An 18,481-nucleotide genomic window follows, 5' to 3' on the forward strand; every position below is an offset into this window, starting at 1 on the left:
CAGTTGCATGGCAAAAAAACGAACAAGATTAGATACAATAGCCATACAGAAAGGAAATGCAGCAAATGGAAGCTACTGTATGCCCTTGCTTTTGCGCGAGAGGTGTTGTGTTCGTGTTTGCACGCTCCTCTGGAATCCCTGCATTGTGTCTTTTGAAACAGTTGCTGTGTGCACATCCGCTGAACAGACGGCCGAATGAAATTTGGATTATGTCTGCATTTGTGAGTATTAACAGGTTAAATGAGGACAACTGATTCAAGCAGTGTGTCTGTGTCACGTTTAAACAAAATCAGGGTAATTCATTGGTCTGTATTTTGGATAAGTGGAGACATAACAATTGGGTTGACACCAATGTGCAAATTTGCATGAAAATAGTAGAGAAACGAACTTAATGATCATTTGCTACTCTATTCTGATAATAATGGAACTCTGCTGTACGGCCTGGTTTGAACCTGTTGAAATGTCATGTTTCATTTGACCACTGGAACAATAACAACTGCCTTACCTAACTTGTGACGTAACATGGAGTAAAGATTCATCTCATCATCTCGGACTACAGCCCATTCTGCTACACTAAATATGCTTTTGAGGATATCAAGAGTCATGACAGGCGTCTTCACATTTGTAATGTCGTGTTGTAAAGGTGCTGGTACAAAAGCACAGTGAGTTACCTGCTAATGTTTCAGTCATACCGTACGAGTGGAGATGAAGGCAAAGGTCGTGTGGGAGTGTGTGTGGGCGTGTGTACTGTATGTGCTTGCAGGATCGAGCTTGTGTCTCTTGGAAGGGAATGAGTGTAATCTCAGAAAAGCAGTGGCGTGGAACCCTGTCAGGGGGACTGCGACAGAAAGACTGAGAGCGAGCAAAAACTGCGAGAACGACTGTCACTCACAGAGCCGCCAACATGAAGTGTGTTGTATCTGTGCGTGTTTGTGAAAATGATCAATTTCTTTCTGCCCTAAAGTTCTAGTCGGGGCTTTGTATTGTAATAATTGTGTTAACTTATTTATGTGTTCCTTACTTGGTCTTAAAAGTTTCCCAATTAATATTGCATCTTGACTTACTGTCCTTCTTGGGAACAAAAGTGGGTGTGAGCTTCTAAGTGTGTGTGTGTGTGTGTCTTAATGAAAACAAAGCTAAGCTGCTGACTGTGGCAGATTTCTGCTCCGCTGCACTGGTTGAATTTCCAATTAGAGAGAGGTACGCATGTACAGTGTATCAAAGACCTGCGGCACCTATGCACCTTTCTGTAGTGCTGCAACACACACAAACTCCCCATTATATGGAGCCTTCTAATGCCAGCCCAACACACACATGCACTGGCAAACAGAGATGGATTTGCTGTCAAGCACAACTGTTTACTGAGGAGCAGGAGAGCCCTTGGGTGCAAAGACAAGAGAGAGATACTGAGGCACAGGTGAGGGAGACGAGGTGGAAAGCACTCGGGTCTGTTGCAAGCTTTAATACTTCTATACTGTGGACACACACACACACACCCCCCCCCCCCCCCCCCCCCCCCCCCATGATGGCGTGACATGTGTGTGTAATAAGCGTATTCGTGCCAATACATCCGCTATCTCTGTGCATTTTAAGGACAAAATCTATTGCCTCAGTGACCCCCAGGTTGTTTGCACTGACTTAACAGTAAAGAATTGCCTTGAACGCTGGTCCCGTCTCACCTTAAATCTGTCACTGACTCACTTTTAGACCCACTAGAGGGCAAGCTGCTCATTTGAAGATGCAACAGCTTAGTCGGGCTACAGTATGTTGTTGCATCATAATATGATGATCTGTTATATTCCCAGAAAACGAATAGAAATCCCTTTCAAGTACAAAAAGTACTTTCACACCCGAATTCATCAGAAAGCTTTTTTAAATCCTATTTCTTTTCCTTTTCAGCTCAGGAAAGTAAAATACACAGATGCTTCTTCTACCTTTTTTATATAATTCTTTCTACAAACCAACGTGGCGTATGAGATGCACTCAACCACTGAATAGGCAACACTTCATTGACACATTTTCACTGGCTGTCACCTGTGCTATATTTCATTAGAAGGCAACAATGTGGCTCCATTGCAGTCATTACAGCCTTCACTAATACGTTTTATGTATGCCGCAATATATGTGTGAATGGGCCTCCTGCTGTGGGGGTCTTTCGTGGTCAGCACAAGGCGGCACGCTCTCCCCTCCCCTCTATAACACCAGCTAACAACGACTGCACCGTGTCTGCAGCGGAATTCTGTGAACGCAGCAGAGTGTCGAGGATCACCATCTGCAGCACAATAAAATGAGTCGAGAACATCAGCGTTCTCATCTTCCTGCATCAACTTTACAACCGTGACCTAACATGTCACTTCCAGTCCGCTGGCCTCATTATAAAAGTTTCTTGTATTTGCTGTATACTTAAACATCATTCTAAGATCTTTTCCCCAAGTCTTACATTATGATACATATTAATAGTCAATGTTTCTGTTAACTGTCTCTTTGTACATGTCTATCCATACAGCAAGACAACACTGTACAGAAGCTGAAAGAGCATCTGCTTGAGCCACATGATCCTACACCAAGCGTGTTTTTTAGCTGCTACACGATTTTCTCCCTGTAATTAAGCCCAAAACAATATATATGTATATCTACAAATATAAGGATCTACACTAGAATTCTTTAAAGCCCCATTTAGCATTGTTTTCTATGTTCATGTACTCAAAAAACCTATTCACAAGGGGCTGCAAGTACTCTGCAGCTCGACACAGCTTTTTGACACTACTTAAGGTCATTGTTTTAGTTCTCACACAATTTTTCTAATGAAGCATTTACCCGTCCATAGCAGCCGAGCTTTTTTAGTTTATATGCAATTGCTGGTTAGACACCAAATTGTAGGGCTACTTTGTACAATTTGTGACTATTTTAATGCTGCAAAACTGGCGCTTCCTTTCATTTTCGATTCTTTATTTTTGATATTTTGACAGCATCCAATGAATAGCCAATACCGTCTCTTCTCTTCATCCTATCTACTCATGGTCTTCATTACAGTTCTGTATTGTAATGTGTGATCACGTTCCACTTGCAGCAGTGATATTAGGGCCAAATTAAAATTATTGTTGTCTTACTAAAAAGCAAATGCAGGTTTGTGTACGTACGTTTCAGGTTTAGTTCTCTGCAAAACAGCATTTGTTTAAGATTATGTACATATGTTTGTTGGACAGTTTCATGTACGGCTTATAAAACATGGGGATTTTAAGTACATCTTACCTTTATTATGTCTGCCTGCCAGTTGATAGGCCCTGGATTTATAATGTATGTGTGTTTGAGTATAGATACTGTCCAGGTCCTGTCTCCAGGTTTCTGGGCTCAGGGATCTGATAAGCTGTTCTACAGTATCAAAGGCAGCTATGGTCCGGTCCAAATCCTCCAATGAGAAAGGGACCTCTGTGACTGCCGCTGGCTTCTGCCCTGCACCACTGTCCTGCAAAGAGCAAATGATAAATGCAAAATTAGGAGTTCTCATTTGAGCCTATACTCATTTGAGCCTATTCTAACTTTGGTAATTGTACATTGAAACAGTATTACCCAAAGCACATTAGGGAAACCACGGGTAACCATGAGCCAAAACTCTCTAGGAAATGTGTAAATCAGTTTATTATTTCCTTCACCTTTTATTATCTTGTGCAGATCTATAATAGAAGCCCTTTGAAAGGGTTACTGGAGAGCCAGGGACAAAGTCGCTGTGATGTTTTGCATTGCGTGGTCGGGAAGCAGGTGGCTATGCTGAATTATTATTATTTGTTTCATGACATTTGGAAACCTAACCCTTCTTCTGCAGCTAAGGGAACATTGGTTTTCTTTGCGAGCACTAAAAAGATATCCGAGGATTCATTGGAAGATTTGGAGGTACCAACCTGTCCCTTTTGGTCATTCTGACTCCTCGAACACTTGTGGTCATTAAGGAGATCCCTCATAAAAATGTCAGACAGAGCTTTTAGTGAAATGAAAACATATTTTCAAGGCGATGTCTTGACCATCAGTGTCTTCCTCCAGTGTAGCTTTTTCTCTCAAAATCTCAAAATTACAGTAATATACTGTTGTATCTCTCTGTATTGTGGAGTGTGATCAAAACACTTGAAAATGGTGCATTTGCTGTGATTATAAATACTCTCCATGCACTCATACAGCATGTCAATATTAGAGTAGACTGATATTGACTAAGTTAAGAAAGCAGCCTGCAGTCTGTAGTATAGTACACTGTGATGGAAATACTCTTTGTATGTAGTGACAGCAGTCGATAAGCAAACCTGGGAGTGAGACCGAGTTAGATTCAAACTTGAACATGCTTTGCATGCTTGAAACGGTGAGCTTTACTTTGCCACAAAATCATTATTATGCAAATTCAACAAAGTCCTCCTGAATGGGTAACCATTTCCTGTTTATATATATATATATATATATATATATATATATATTATTGGTGCCCTTCATTTTGCAACAATACTTTTGAACACCACTTTATATCAAACAGTCATTCACCCTATTTGTAAATGTCAACATGTAGTCTGAGATGCAGATTAGAAACAGTGGCACATTGTAAATATACAATAAAGATAAAGAATGTCAAACAGGGAATTCATTTTTTTATTTTTACGAGTTAATCTTATATGATGCATATACTTCTAAATGTGATTTTCCTTTATATGTTGTTACTTTTTCACCACAAAGCACATTTACAAAAGAAGCAGCATAGTGCACAGATGATTCCCAGGTGACTCCTGCTCCGTGCTGCAGGCTATTTATCTAGCTAGGAGGCAATTGCAATCAAATGCTTATAGTATTTAGGAATATTACATCTTTGACATCAGTTGCCATAATCAGCAGTGACTTCCATACAGATCAAAGGGCACAAGGGTTGATGATGACAACATGTCAGGAGACTAAGATACATTAAAGCTAACAGAAGTACAACTTTAAGGGACTTCAGTGTATGAATGGTCATTTTAGTATCGCAGCATGCTATAGAAACATGACTCTGGTTCATGTAAAACAAAAGCTCCATTAGATTACTTTTAAAATAACTATATATTGTCATCTGATGCAATTTGTATATTAATATATAATATTAATTGTAAATTGTTTAAAATGTTTTTGTTTTCATCTAGGGCTTTCAAACCAACGAGAGGCTGAGCGCTAACAGAATATCAGCGTTACAATGAATGAATCACACTTTCTATTTTCTCAGTAATGTGAAACAGTTGTCAACGTGAATTTAATGTAACACGGCAATTTGAATATAAAGCGAAAGAGGCCAACAAGAGGCACGTGTACTTCCCATCTGCACTGGCAGTGACATATCCATACATAGGAAGAAGCATACACCAATCCATGCAGAAAAAGTGCCACGCAGCCCAACGCACACTAATTATTATGGTCACATATGTCACTGAACCCTGCTGCTCGTACACACGGACACACACAAATTACACTGATGTACGTATAAAAACATTAGTCTGTGGAATCCTGTCATTTTACATCTGTGGCAACATGCATATTAAATACATTAAGTACATGGATGGATTTATTCTGTGTGGGTGTGCGTGTCTATGCAACAGGGCCGTATGTCGTATCTATCAGTGTAGCCATTGTTCCCTGTTGTGTTTAAGAATGCATATATGTGGGGTGCCAAGGTTGGAAGGGCAGGTCTGTTGTATGTGTTTAAGTACCATGTTATCTGTGCTAGAAACAGTATCGCCATGAAAGTTATCAACATATTAGTTTGGAACAAAGGGAACTGAAGTTTTTTTTGAAACAATTGAATAATCCCGGTGATGGTAATGACATTTTCCTAACTGTGCATCTCTTTTTATGTACACATTTATTTATTCCATTCAATGGCTAATGTGTGAGCTCTGTTTCTAATTTTTTTAACAATTCATAAAGTGTGTATGTGTATGCATGACTCACCGCCATGAGCGTAGTGACAGCCTCCCAGTTGGTGTTGAATGCAGGCAGAGGGGGGTCATACTGCAGGAAGGGGACAGCAGAAATCATCAATCATCAGCTGATCAATTGTGGACAAGAACCGTACCAAAGAAAAGACGAGGAAAGATTATCAAATGAATGTAAAAATATGTAGTGTTGTCTGTGAAGTTGGTTTAGTGCTTTGAAAAGGTCAAAGTGCTTTTCAGTTAGTGGTAAAAGCAGATGGATTATGACGGATTGAGGCCTTCGTACAATCAAAAGAAAGAAAGAATCATGATCTTGTGTGCGGGCGTTTCGCAATTTCTCAAACATGACATCCATATTGTATATATTTCAACACTTGCTCACAGTCACTGTAAGTGATGGTTTGAGGTTAAGCAACTGCAGTGAAACCACATGTTGAAAGTTGAAGCGTGTAGCTAAAGGCAAATGGATTACATCTACCACTCCACGCTCTTACTTTTTAATAAACATTTTAAATAGTTTACTTTAAACACAGCTTGTTGGAGACGGAGTGGAGCTTCACATGGTGTTACGCCCCCTGACTTAACTTATGGAAGGTTATCCAAGATATTCAGGTGTCTGCCTGTCTAACTGTTGGGACTGTCAGTGTGTGAGGAAAATCCGAAAAGAATTTCCAGAGAAGCTGGTCACAGCATGCCTTTCTGTGGAAGTATTGAGATTCTGGTCAAAGCACATTTAGATGATAAAACACTCATCATACTGACATATTTGGCACACATGCACACATTCTTCATCTTTTTCTTTCTCTCTCTCACACAGGCACACACACTGTCTCTGGCATCACCCTTTTCTCTCACACACACACACACACACACAGGATTTTACTGGCAATCAAATCCCTTTCCTTGAAGAGTCTTAAATACCATCTCCAGTCAATATGGAACAATAAATATGTCTCAACCACACTTCAAAGACACTGTGCCCTCACTTTGTCTCTGCGTGTGTGTGTGTGTGTGTAAGTGTGTTTCTGCTAATGTAATAGAGTTGACATCAAAGCCTCTCTGTGTGCAAGCGTTTTTGTTTTAACATATTTTCGCATGTGGCCTTTGGATAAATGTACTCATACACATAAACGCACTAGCAAACCAGCTGTGATTGAGGTCAGAAGATTTCCTGTAAGAGCGTGTGTGTGTGTGTGTGTGTGTGTGTGTGTGTGAGAGTAAATGCATGTTTACAGATTCCGAGACTCATTTCCTTTTAAGGTTGAATGCCTCGTCGAGCACATCTGGGCCACTTAATGGTTGGAAAAAAGTTCAAGAGACGAGGATGTCGAGGGCGGACTGATAGCCTCTGAGCACACAGGCTGTGGTCACCTGACGACTACAGCACCAAACTTCTACCCTCTTGCGAAATATTTTGTATTATTGCTTGCTTACAGCTGATGCACCTATTTGTTGAAACTGATAAACTAAGGAACTTTGCTTATTTCTCTTCTATGGCGTCAAAAACAGATGAGCAGGTAGACAAAGGTGTCTTGTACAGTAAAATTGTGGGGGATACCATAATAATGATGTAGTATGTACAGATCTCTTCCTGGTTCATAGTCAGCAGATTCATTTAATAGTAGTTTATCTTTTGAATGCATGCTAAAACCATGTCTTTGGGATCTGGTGCGGTCCGTGTCGGAGTCTGACCACTTTTACACAAGCCGAAATGAACCAGTGTTTGAATCGCATGAAAGCAGGCTAGGTGTGACCCTAAAAATCCACAGATTAATTGATTAACGTTTTGCTGCACAAAGTAGTATAAAGATACAAATGTACCATTCATACATTTTGGATTTTGTGATGTCTCATAATTAGGAAATGGTAGAGGATGTAAATACAAGTCTTTCTAAGTTGTAGCAATGATTAGAAATGCCATGCAAAATGTGTTGCTACATCTGGGCAGGACACACAAGGATATACATTTAGTCAAGTTGCTGAAATAAGCTCATTTTGTAATTTTTTTTTAATATGAATTTGAGAACAATTTATGAAGCAATATTTGTTATAGAAGCTAAAAGTAGTATTTCAGGCAATATCGCCATATTCGCTGGTGGTGTGGGAACAAATTCTTATTGACAGTTGCAGTCTCGCGGAGGGGACACCGGGGAGCTACCCTTTTCAACCTCCATTTTGTACAGTTGGACACTAGAACGTCTGAGGATTAAGTGTGTGGTAGATGGGGATGAAGGGAAGAGCTTTTCCCTATCGACTTTTACTCCGCATGACCGGTTATCTCGCTTACAGCCAGAGGACATTCAAGTTAGTAGATAAATCACACCGGCCACATTCATGCTGTCTCTTCTCTGTCTGAGTCTGAGCTAATTTCTGAGTCGATGCCAGGATAATGCTCCTTTTCATGTGGTTTGCTGTGATGATTCTGGTCTTAATCTGCAGTACACTCGTGTTTATAATCAGGCTCATTAAATTAGTGGAAATGTACGTCTTCACGGTAATTCCAGCAGCAGCAACAGAGGCTCGCTTGGTGTTTGCAAACCCACAGCTGGGTACTTAAGGACTTAAAGAGATTGCTACTCAAAGAACTTAGTGCCACCAAGAGCATCTCCAATAGACTTGATAACAACATCAAAATAATGAGAAACTATTTAGCAAATTATGATTTATCATGCTACTTGAAAGTGTTTGCCTGGAGCTGTTTATTATTCGGCATTATCTCAGACACACATGAAGGTGTAACACCAGCCTGTATGGGAAGCACACATGGTACATGACTCAGAACGGGATTCTGGGAACTAACTTGGATTAGATTTCCTGATCAACAGTCTTTTCCCGTTGCACCTGGCGCAGCAGCTTATCTCAGGAATAACCATCCAAAATACATTGCCGTTGCTTGTATGATCTCAGACAGTAAAATCAATAGTAGAAACAAACACAAAGAAAAATCTATAAAGTTCTGAAGTCTTACAAACGCGTATAAACTGAGACGTGCTTCTGTTCACTATAAGTATCATGGTTTGTGCATTAGAGTGATTGTTTGAGCCTTTCCAAAAAACTAATTTAAACAGCTCCTAAACAGTTTGTCTTGTGCAATCAAAAGCACTCATTGCTTCATGTAAGTCTACACTGCAGATGGAGAATCACAGCCGCTGAAAAAACAAGAGTTGATAAGGATCAAAGAATAATGATTTAGGGGGAAAACAGTGACATAAATAATGAGTAAGGCCTGTGTTGCAGACGGTGGTCTTTTGTTTCTTTGGAGAGGGGGAGCTGTTGTATTCTTATATCGGAGGTCAATTTAGGTCCCAATCTGTGGAAACCTAACCAAACCTTTTTTTTTCCTTCTTTTTTTTGAAAGAGACAAGATCCAAAATGGACCCAAGGATAATGAGACGGCATCTCGCAGTTGTGCGACTTTATTAGACCCCATTTACACTTGTCATTTCAAGTGTCTCATGTCAAATACACGTGAGTTTTAATACACTCACATACACTTAGCCACATGATATACTGTATTTGTCTCCATTTGCCAGATCACAATTCTGATTGCAATCTGTCCAGGCTACATGTAAAGTTGCTAAATGCCACTGCAGCTTTTAATACCCCCTGGGTGTTGCTTTAGAGACCAAAATAGCTAGTCCAGGATGCATGAAGTGGCCAAGAAGACCATCACTGAAGCGGCACAATGCTCCTCTAATTAACAAGCAGCCGCGAAAGGTCATAAAGAGTAGCTATACATGTTATTTTCCCTGCATGTCCCAGTTCACACTTGCTGTTTTGCCTCGAAAAACATATTTTGTCCTCCGGTGATCATTGTGACACGCACGTGATCAGAGTTGATGGTGAGTCTGCTCGGGTATTAGATGAACGAGAGCCGCACAGATTTGAAACATGGCAGGTGTTTAGTGGTAAAATTGTGGTTTGGTCTTTATTCAATCTCTTTTCCCTGTACGCTTTCATCTGATTTGCTTTCCCTCAAGGGTTTTCCTTTGTCAAGTCAGTCTACTCCACAGCTCACTACCTCACAAATGCCTCTCTTTCTCTCTGCCTCACTCAGTTCAGGTTGTTTTAGCCATTAGCTGACATGCCGATACCATCTCAGACGCCTGTTCTCTCCTTCCAGTGCTGCTTCTCCTCATGCTCTCTCTGCTTCTCTCTTCCTCCTTTCCTCTTGCTGCCTCCCTTCCTCTTCCCTCTTATCTGTTCGACAGGTCTTGAGAGAACAAATTAGACCTGCTAAATTAAGCCACACACACACAGCTCCAGTCTAGCTGAAGGGAAGCTGTGAGTGTGTGAAAGATGGAAAGATATAAACACACTCAAACACAGGAGGTATTTGAAAAATGGGGAATGAGGAAAACAATGGGTGAGGAGGGAGGGAAGATGGAGAGAAGCAGCCAAAGTTTGGGAGAGAGTGAAAGAGATAAGAGTTATATTTTAGGGTACTTTTACTTTGTTGCCACCATGTTGGTTGAACGTGGTGAAGTTCCTCTCTTGTATTTTTGATTGAGGTCGTTAAGGGCTCATCTGGCTCGAACATACAGCCTATGACTGTGTTTCCCTTCAATTCAATTCAATTTATTTTTGTATGGCCCAAAATCACAAATTACTAATTTGCCTCCGAGGGCTTTACAATCTGTACACGTACGACATCCTCTGTCCCGGAACCCTCGCATCGGAACAGGAAAAACTCCCCCAAAAAACCCTTTAACGGGGAGAAAAGAGGAAGAGACCTGTGGGAGAGCAACAGAGGAGGGATCCCTCTCCCAGGATGGAAAGAAGTGCAATAGATGTCATGTGTACAGAATGAACAACATAACAGAGTTACAACACATTCAATGCAATGCACATCCCTTACACTGTGTGCCATGTCTGCCGGACACAACTTCGGACACATAGATTTGTTTTGGTCTGGGGCTTTGAGGTCATCTGCATTTCTGGGATAGTCTTTATTTCATTTGCATTTAATATAGATGCCATTTTAATCAGTGTCTGGACATCAGCCACAATGAACTATGGTTATTTTTTGCTCTTATTTGATGTTTGGTGGGACTTTAAATACTTTGCACATGTAAATCACATTGTACATATAAAAAACAGGATTCTACTTTTCTTTTGCCTTCAAATTACCTCCAACTCCACCAGATATACCGTACCTTCCATGCTGCCATTAATACTAAGCAACAAACCAAATGTGTATTGATCCAAAGCTAGAAATTGTCTCCAACAAATACCCTAGTGACTTTAGTTTGAATGCCATTTTCTAAAAACTACAGTGCCCAGCTGTTTTAGGAATTGACTGGCCCCTTTAAAAAAAAAGAAAAAGTAGGAAAGTACTGACCCAAACATTATTAGTTGGTCTTGATCTTTTCATGGGATTTGGAAACAATAATGAAAGCCTTATCCTTATCCAGCATTTTTTGGGCGCTTAAAATAGTTTTTGCTGGGGATGTGTAGAGCTTTTTGTACACATTGTGATGAGAGCGTAACTGTAAATACGGTATCCCTCTCTCTCTCTCTCTCTCTTTCACTTAACCTTTACTCCATCTGTGCCGATATACTTTTTTTTTCTTAGATAATAAGCGATGCCACCAGTCCACCCCTGCCTGTGATGGTGTGTCTCATCCCCTCGCTCCTCTGCACTCATAAAAGAGGAAGCCAGGGAACATTACACCAGCTGCTCTTTCTCTCCTCCTTTTCCTTGTGATTAGAGGGCGGGAGAACATCTTCAAATCAGAGTCCCCTCTCTTTCTTCTTTCCTCTCCCTGATAGAATGACAAAGCTAATCTCCTTATCCGTTCGTTTGACAGCCTTTAAGACAGGGGTGTCCAAACTTCTTTCAAAGAGGGCCAGATTTGATAATGTGAAAATGCCCAAGGGCCAACAGTCCCTGCTGACATTATTTTAAACAATACAAGTAGCCTATACATACATTGTTATTTAATCATTTTATTTTCAATGACAGCAAATAGCAATGTAACCAAATGTAAGCATTCATGTGTGAACAAATCTCAACAACTATTCTGCCTTTCTTTCACATCTTGAAAGTCAGATAACACAAAGAACAAGCCATCTAAAAGCTAATTACATAGAAACCGATCAATATTCTCACCTCAAGATCTTAAATATGACTTAGTGAGGGTAATGAAAAGTTGTCTCACTTTTAAGTTCAACACACATGAAACAGGCTAACGAAAAAAATCAAGTTGTCTCTTAGTATCTGATGATAGCTCTTCAGTGTTACGAGCCAGGCAAACATTAGCGAACTCGGTCTTCTTCTCGGGGCAAATATGTTTTCTGCTATTTTCATAACACAGTCTTTGATCAACTTTGTCATGTTTGTCATGTTTAGCAGTTACCATGGCCACTTGGTAGCTTACTTTGATGATGTTTTCATGTGAAAAGGACCGCTGCTGTGTGGCCAAGTTATCTTGGAGTTGCTTCACTTTTCTAGCTCGGTCGCTCTGATAGCTTGTTGTAGCATTAGCATGTTTGGTCTCGTAGTGTCTCTTTACATTATATTCCTTAAACAAGGCAACAGTCTCATGACTAATTAGGCAGACACAGTTGTTTCGGTTTTCGGTGAAACAAATATTGCGATCTCCACCTCTCCTGGAAGCGGCGGCCCTCATTATCGACTTTCCTTTTTTGACTTGCCGTAACATGACAGGTCAAGGGTCAGAGCCAATTTCAAACAGCCAGACAGTTACAGAGTGGTGCTGCCACCATGAGGTAAGAAGAGGAATTGCATGTTGAATTTGTATGATTTATTCATTCCGTTTTGACTGTGCTGGCGGGCCATAAATAATGCATTTTAAGACAGAAGGTGCGGGCCATATACAATCTGACCTCGGGCTGTGATTGGCCCGCGGGCCGGACTTTGGACATGCCTGCTTTAAGAGAACACTTTCTCATCCTCACCCTCCCTCCTGCCCTCTCCCCCTCCACCTCTCCTCAACTGTGTGGACGTGTGATAAAAGAACAATTGGCTAATGCATTTTGGCATTTTACCGACAGTGTCACTAGATCCTTCCTCTTTCCCATCTTCATATCTCCCCCTATCACCCCATCTCTTATTGTGGAGGTAAAAGAATGAAAGAAGCATTTAACCTGGAGCATTGCAGCGGTACTTGGGCTGAACCCGATGTGACAAGAAAATAATCAAAACTTTAGGCTGTGTCCCAAATAACAGCTCATGATTCTTCCACATCAGCTGTGTGTGTGTGTGTGTGTGTGTGTTATAGTGTGTCTGTGTGTCTGAGTGAAAGTGCACGTCTCACCACCAGTGAGTAGTAGACTTTGAATCCCGGCTTTGCAACAAAGTAATCGTCAGACTTGAAGGTGATTCTGAGCATGTTGTTTTTGGAGTTGAGACTAGGCGGTGCCTTCAGCCCACACCAACGACCCCAAATTATAGTGCTGGTCTCTGATTGGTCCTCCACTTCCACAAAGTCATACCTAGAGCGAGAGATATGGAGATGGAGATGGAGAGGTGGATGAATGTGTGGGAGGGAAGAGGGAAAGATGATGGATGAAAATTGTTGTCAAGGAAATAGGAAATGTCCGACTTTGCAGCTGATATAGAATTATGAATGAATGAACGTGTCGTCACAAATTTAAGAAAAAACATTAAGGAAAAGCAGTAGACTAATACAATATTAGACTAATATGATTGTAGATTTCATAATTTTGGTAAAAACAATATTGCTCTCACTGTGATTGCTGACATTTGGGAATCAAGTGACAAAGCTAAAAGCTAAAAATAATCGCATTTTACAGATAACCTACCGTACTTACCACACTACATAGTTTCTTGTGCAATGAAGGAGTATTACCCTCTTTTTAGGTGTGCTTTCTTACAGTTTTATATCTAAATCAAGGCAGTACAGTAGTTTGACATTTTGGGAAATACATGAATACACTTTCTTGCTGAGAGTAAATTAAGAAGACCCATACCACTCTCATGTCTGTTTGCTAAATATGAAGCTGGAGCCAGTCCCGGGGTGGCTTAGCTTAGCATGAAGACTAGAAACAGAGGGAAACGGCTAGCCTCCACTAACAGTTTTGTGTTGGTACCTGTTTATCAGTGAGCTTTAGAGGTTCTGGCAGGAAGATTTTGTTACCTTTGGAAAGAGCCAGGTTAGCTGTTTCTGGCTGTTTTAATGCTAAGATAAGCTAATCAGCTGCAAGTTCCGGCTTCATATTGTACAGATATAAGCATGGTATCAATCTTCTCATCCAACTTTAGGCAAGAAAGCTAATAAACCTGTTTTTATTACTTAACTACTTTGGTGAGTACAGTAGTATTATCAAAAACAATAAAATGATGGCCTGCACTAGAAAAACAAGAAAGAATTTGTGATAGTTTTCTTTAAGTCATCGTGTACATTTAGCTCATTCTGACACTCATTAGTACTTTAATTTAGTGATCTCTAGTGATCGAAACTGTGATGAGACAAATTTACGATTTATTCTCAAAGCACTGGGCCACCGTGCCAAACCACTAGACAACAAGCATTTTGCAGGAAAGGTTTTTGGACGACTTTCCGGCAATCAACGTCGCAGTCAATTAGTGAGTCATCTATCAAACACACACATGAATGCACACATACAGTCAATGTGACAAACGAGATTTGAAAAAGCTACTTTCACCCTCTTCCTACCTTTCCAAATCTCCCCTCCCCCTGCTGCTCCCCGTTGTCTTTGCATCAAAGTGCTTTCAAAGACGGCTGAGTTGCATATGGGGATTAAAACGTCTATTTTCTTGCTGAAACCCAAGGACGAACTTCTCACACTTCTTGCCCAGAAAGCAAACTTCAACTATCCAACTGTCGTAGTGATTCAACCCTCTAACCTTCTTAAATTCTTTACTCTCACATCCTTTCAATCAGAGCTTATTGTTGGTGTCCTATTGTGCATAGACACCATATTAAGATATTGTAATGGTGCAGTTGTATGTCCTTTCAACTTGAGACTTCTGCTCCATAAGCTTTTACTCTCCTCTCTGTTACTGCAAATCGTCCTCTCCATCATTTGCTCACTCACACTCTGGCTCTTTAAATCACCGTTACTTTCATCTGACTTTTCTCCTTTACGGCCGCTTGTAATTCATCAATACTTCTTCCTCTTTGTGCTCTGTACCTCTATCCTTCTTTCCTCCACTCAGGTATTGTCCCCTCTTTCCTTTTGTCTGTTTTTCTACTCTGCTCTAATTATCTCTTCTGAATTCCATCACTTCCTCTCCATCTGCTTTTTTCTTTTTCTTTCTGAATCTCAGGTTTTACCTGCACACTCCATTCTCAGCCTCCTCCAGGCCAAAGTGTCCGTCAAACTCCAGGTGTATGCGGCTCCCTCGTGGTGACAGCAGTTTCCATGACAACAGCAGATTGCGGGGGTAAGCGTTGGGGAAGCGCGGGCTGAGGATGGCTCCGCCCACTGCCGTTACTGCGATGTTTTCCTCTTTGCGGTACGAGTCTGTGGTGAAGCGATTGCTTGTCTGTTAGTGGTTACAACTAATCAGGTATATTTAGTCCAGTTGTAAAAAATCACAAGCAAAGCAGACTGTTTACAGACACAAGCACAAAAACATACACGGACGAACAAAACAAATACAAAAGTGACATCAGTGTAACGATAACATGACCTCAGCAAAGGTACTTTAAATCCAGCACTTGTAAAGCTTTTAGCTTAATGTAGAAAGGCACAACTTAATGGAATAGTTTTTGGAAACACACTGATTCACTTTCTTGCCAAATATTAAATTAGTGGATGATATAACTCACATATGTCCCTTCAATATGAATTTACAGCCACCAGCTGGTAAGATTAGCTTGGAGACTGAAGCTAAAGAAATCCACCTAAGAACTGCAAGTTTGACGGATTAGACAAACAAGATGTAATGTGTTAATTAGCAAGCTTTAGAGGTGATGGTAGGCAGATTTTTCAACCTTCAGATAGAGGTAAGCTGTTTCCCTGTTTTTCCAGTCTGTATGCTAATTAAAGCTGCATTGTGGTGGTCGCTTCATATTTACAGACAGATGTAAGGTCGTTATCCTTCTATCTAACTCTTGGCAAGAAAGTGAACACGCTTATTTGTCAAAGTGATGAGCTATTCCTCTAACTGTGTGCTTTGTAGAGTTTGGAGTGTGAAAAGAAAACAAAGTACAGGATAACAGGAGAAAAGAACAATCCATCTCACCTCTATCGGGATAAAGAAGGCTTGATTATGGATTATTGTGTTTTTAAGGACGTTTATGATATGTTTGTGTATCCGTCCTTGTTTCAAAGTGTAGGTCTGACCTTATCACACCAATTAGATTTTGGTATTGCTTTTGTACAAGAGGAAAATTTGGCCTGATGGTGGTTCTGGAGAAAAGGTCAAGGCATCAACAAAAATATTGAGATGCATTCTCTGACGGTCATGAATATCAACAGCAAATTTGAGAGGGAAAAAAAATCGGCCCCTTGGTCAAAGGGAAATTAGGGATTAATTAGGAAATTAGGGATTTACCAAAACCATTAGAAATAATTCTCTGGTGACCAAATCACATCCTGTTTTATAGCAGCTCTTGAGGACAAAAGATCATCACATACTGTCGCCCTGAGCTAAATACTGTTGCAGTAAAATATATTCTTGTCAACACAGGAAATAACGTGTGCATGGCATGAACTGTAAATATACAATGTGCAGGTTAAACTTTCATGAAGGTTTGCTTTGAAGACTTTGTAAATAACAGTGTCTGTTCATTGCTCTGTGTCTTTACTGTTTCTGTGGTCTGCCTACTTTACTAGCTAAAACACACACACACACACACACACACACACACTGTAATCCAGGGGTATTCAATCACAATTCATGCATGAGAATTTCCTGATGCGAAGGAACATAACAATAATGTCTAAATTGCACTTTGATTTACTGCCATATATATTGAAGCAGCCAGGCAGTTGTATTAACATCTGTATGTAGTCAAAACCTGGCTGTCCTATCAAATAAAGCAAGTTTAACTGAATAATATCTCAATATTTATTGTCGGTTTTCAAATTGTATTGGATGAATCATAAATAATACATACTCTAATAACTAATAAAGGTTCTTCTCTCGTTTGCATTTAAGAATAAATTACATAACAGAAAGCTTTTGAAAAATATCTTTTATCTTGAAAAAACTTAATTTTAGATTTGAGTGGGAACGTTTGCCGAATATATTTGTGCTATGTCTCGTAGTGGCTCTGAACATATGAGACATACTGGTTTTGAACTGTCCATGGGAAGACTAAACATAACACGCTCTCGTTTTTTGGAGAACGACATGTGAAATAACTTCGTTGACTGACGTACCTTTCTGACTCGGTCGCTCCCCTCTGTGTTTATATCTCACTCAAGCCGCGATGCTTATCCTAATACACATATTTGACTGGCTGAGCAGCATCACGTGAGATGATTTGCAACACATGTAGTTGGTCGGTGTGTTTCCTGGACGGCTGAACGAGTGCCGTAAAGTCTGGAAAAGCTGCTTCGGTTACAATAGAAGCTTTCCGTCAAAATGTTATAATTCTCAATTATCTATCGGTTGTAGGTCCCGGTCCGGACCACTTACATAAACTATGACGTTTTTATGTTTTCATGTTTAAGTATAATAATTGCTCAGAAGTACCAATGAACGTCATAGTCATTAGTCAAACTAATCAACTCGATCATTATTCAAACTTTGATATTGCACAGTATAAATTTTCCTTAATTAATCATTTTATTGCTGACTTTCTGAAACACACATACACAGAAGAACACAGTCTAAGGTCAGGCTGTGTGCTGAAGTAGGCTGACAAGGCTGTATTTTCTGAGCTGTGTGTGGTTTTTGAGAGAGAAGAGAGCTGAATGCATAATCAAGCCACCGCAGCCTGCACCCTAGGGAGATGATGATGAAGCTTTGGCCCTTTCCTCCACCTCTCCACTGCAAACTTCCCTTAGTTCCTCCCCCTATTCTATGCCCTCTTTCCCTCTCTCCCTTCTTCTTCTTCTTCTTTGCTTTAGTCATTAATTCTGTCTCATCGGTCATTCTTCGGGACTCACACCCTCTGCTAATTCTGGCTCCAGCAGCTAACACTGTCCCTGTGTGTGTGTGTGTGTGTGTGTGTGCGTGTGTTAGTGTGCGTACATGAATTTGTGTTTGACAGATTGTGTACTTTCCGTTCCAAGCATTTACTGTAATGCTTGTGTCAATGTGCGTGTGTGTTGGGGCAGAGTTTGTTTGTAAAGGAATTCTTCCACTCTGCTGATCAGAAGCCTGACCCCGAAGGTCCATTCACCATGGTAACTGGGGAACAGAGCTTTGTGTGTGTGTGTGTGTGAGTGACAATCGAGTGTCCCTCTGTATTTGCATATGTTCATGTGTATGTGACCATTATCGTTTTTTTGCACTTTGAGTAAATATTTTAAAGTGAACCTCACCTGTATCAAGCTAACGTTACATGTGTGTGCCCCACTGACATTTATATTTGTGAATATGAAGGAAAATGCATCGCGCTACTTTCAAAAGCATTTGT

At 40.4% G+C, this 18,481-nt stretch overlaps 1 protein-coding gene across 1 annotated transcript in view; it reads right to left on the reverse strand.

Annotated features, from left to right (window-relative positions):
• The window catches only part of pdgfd (platelet derived growth factor d), a 49,849-nt gene that overhangs the window by 7,638 nt on the left and 23,730 nt on the right, over positions 1-18,481 (reverse strand). The window contains exons 2-5 of the mRNA XM_076100512.1: positions 15,221-15,410; positions 13,217-13,394; positions 5,953-6,012; positions 3,253-3,466 (exon numbers count right to left, since the gene is read on the reverse strand). Coding sequence (XP_075956627.1) covers positions 3,253-3,466; positions 5,953-6,012; positions 13,217-13,394; positions 15,221-15,410 — 642 coding nt within the window. The remainder of the gene's footprint in view (positions 1-3,252; positions 3,467-5,952; positions 6,013-13,216; positions 13,395-15,220; positions 15,411-18,481) is intronic.

This window comes from Anarhichas minor, unplaced genomic scaffold, assembly GCF_050575085.1.
Source record: "Anarhichas minor isolate MPS153535 unplaced genomic scaffold, ASM5057508v1 ptg000026l, whole genome shotgun sequence".
Lineage (NCBI taxonomy): Eukaryota > Metazoa > Chordata > Actinopteri > Perciformes > Anarhichadidae > Anarhichas > Anarhichas minor.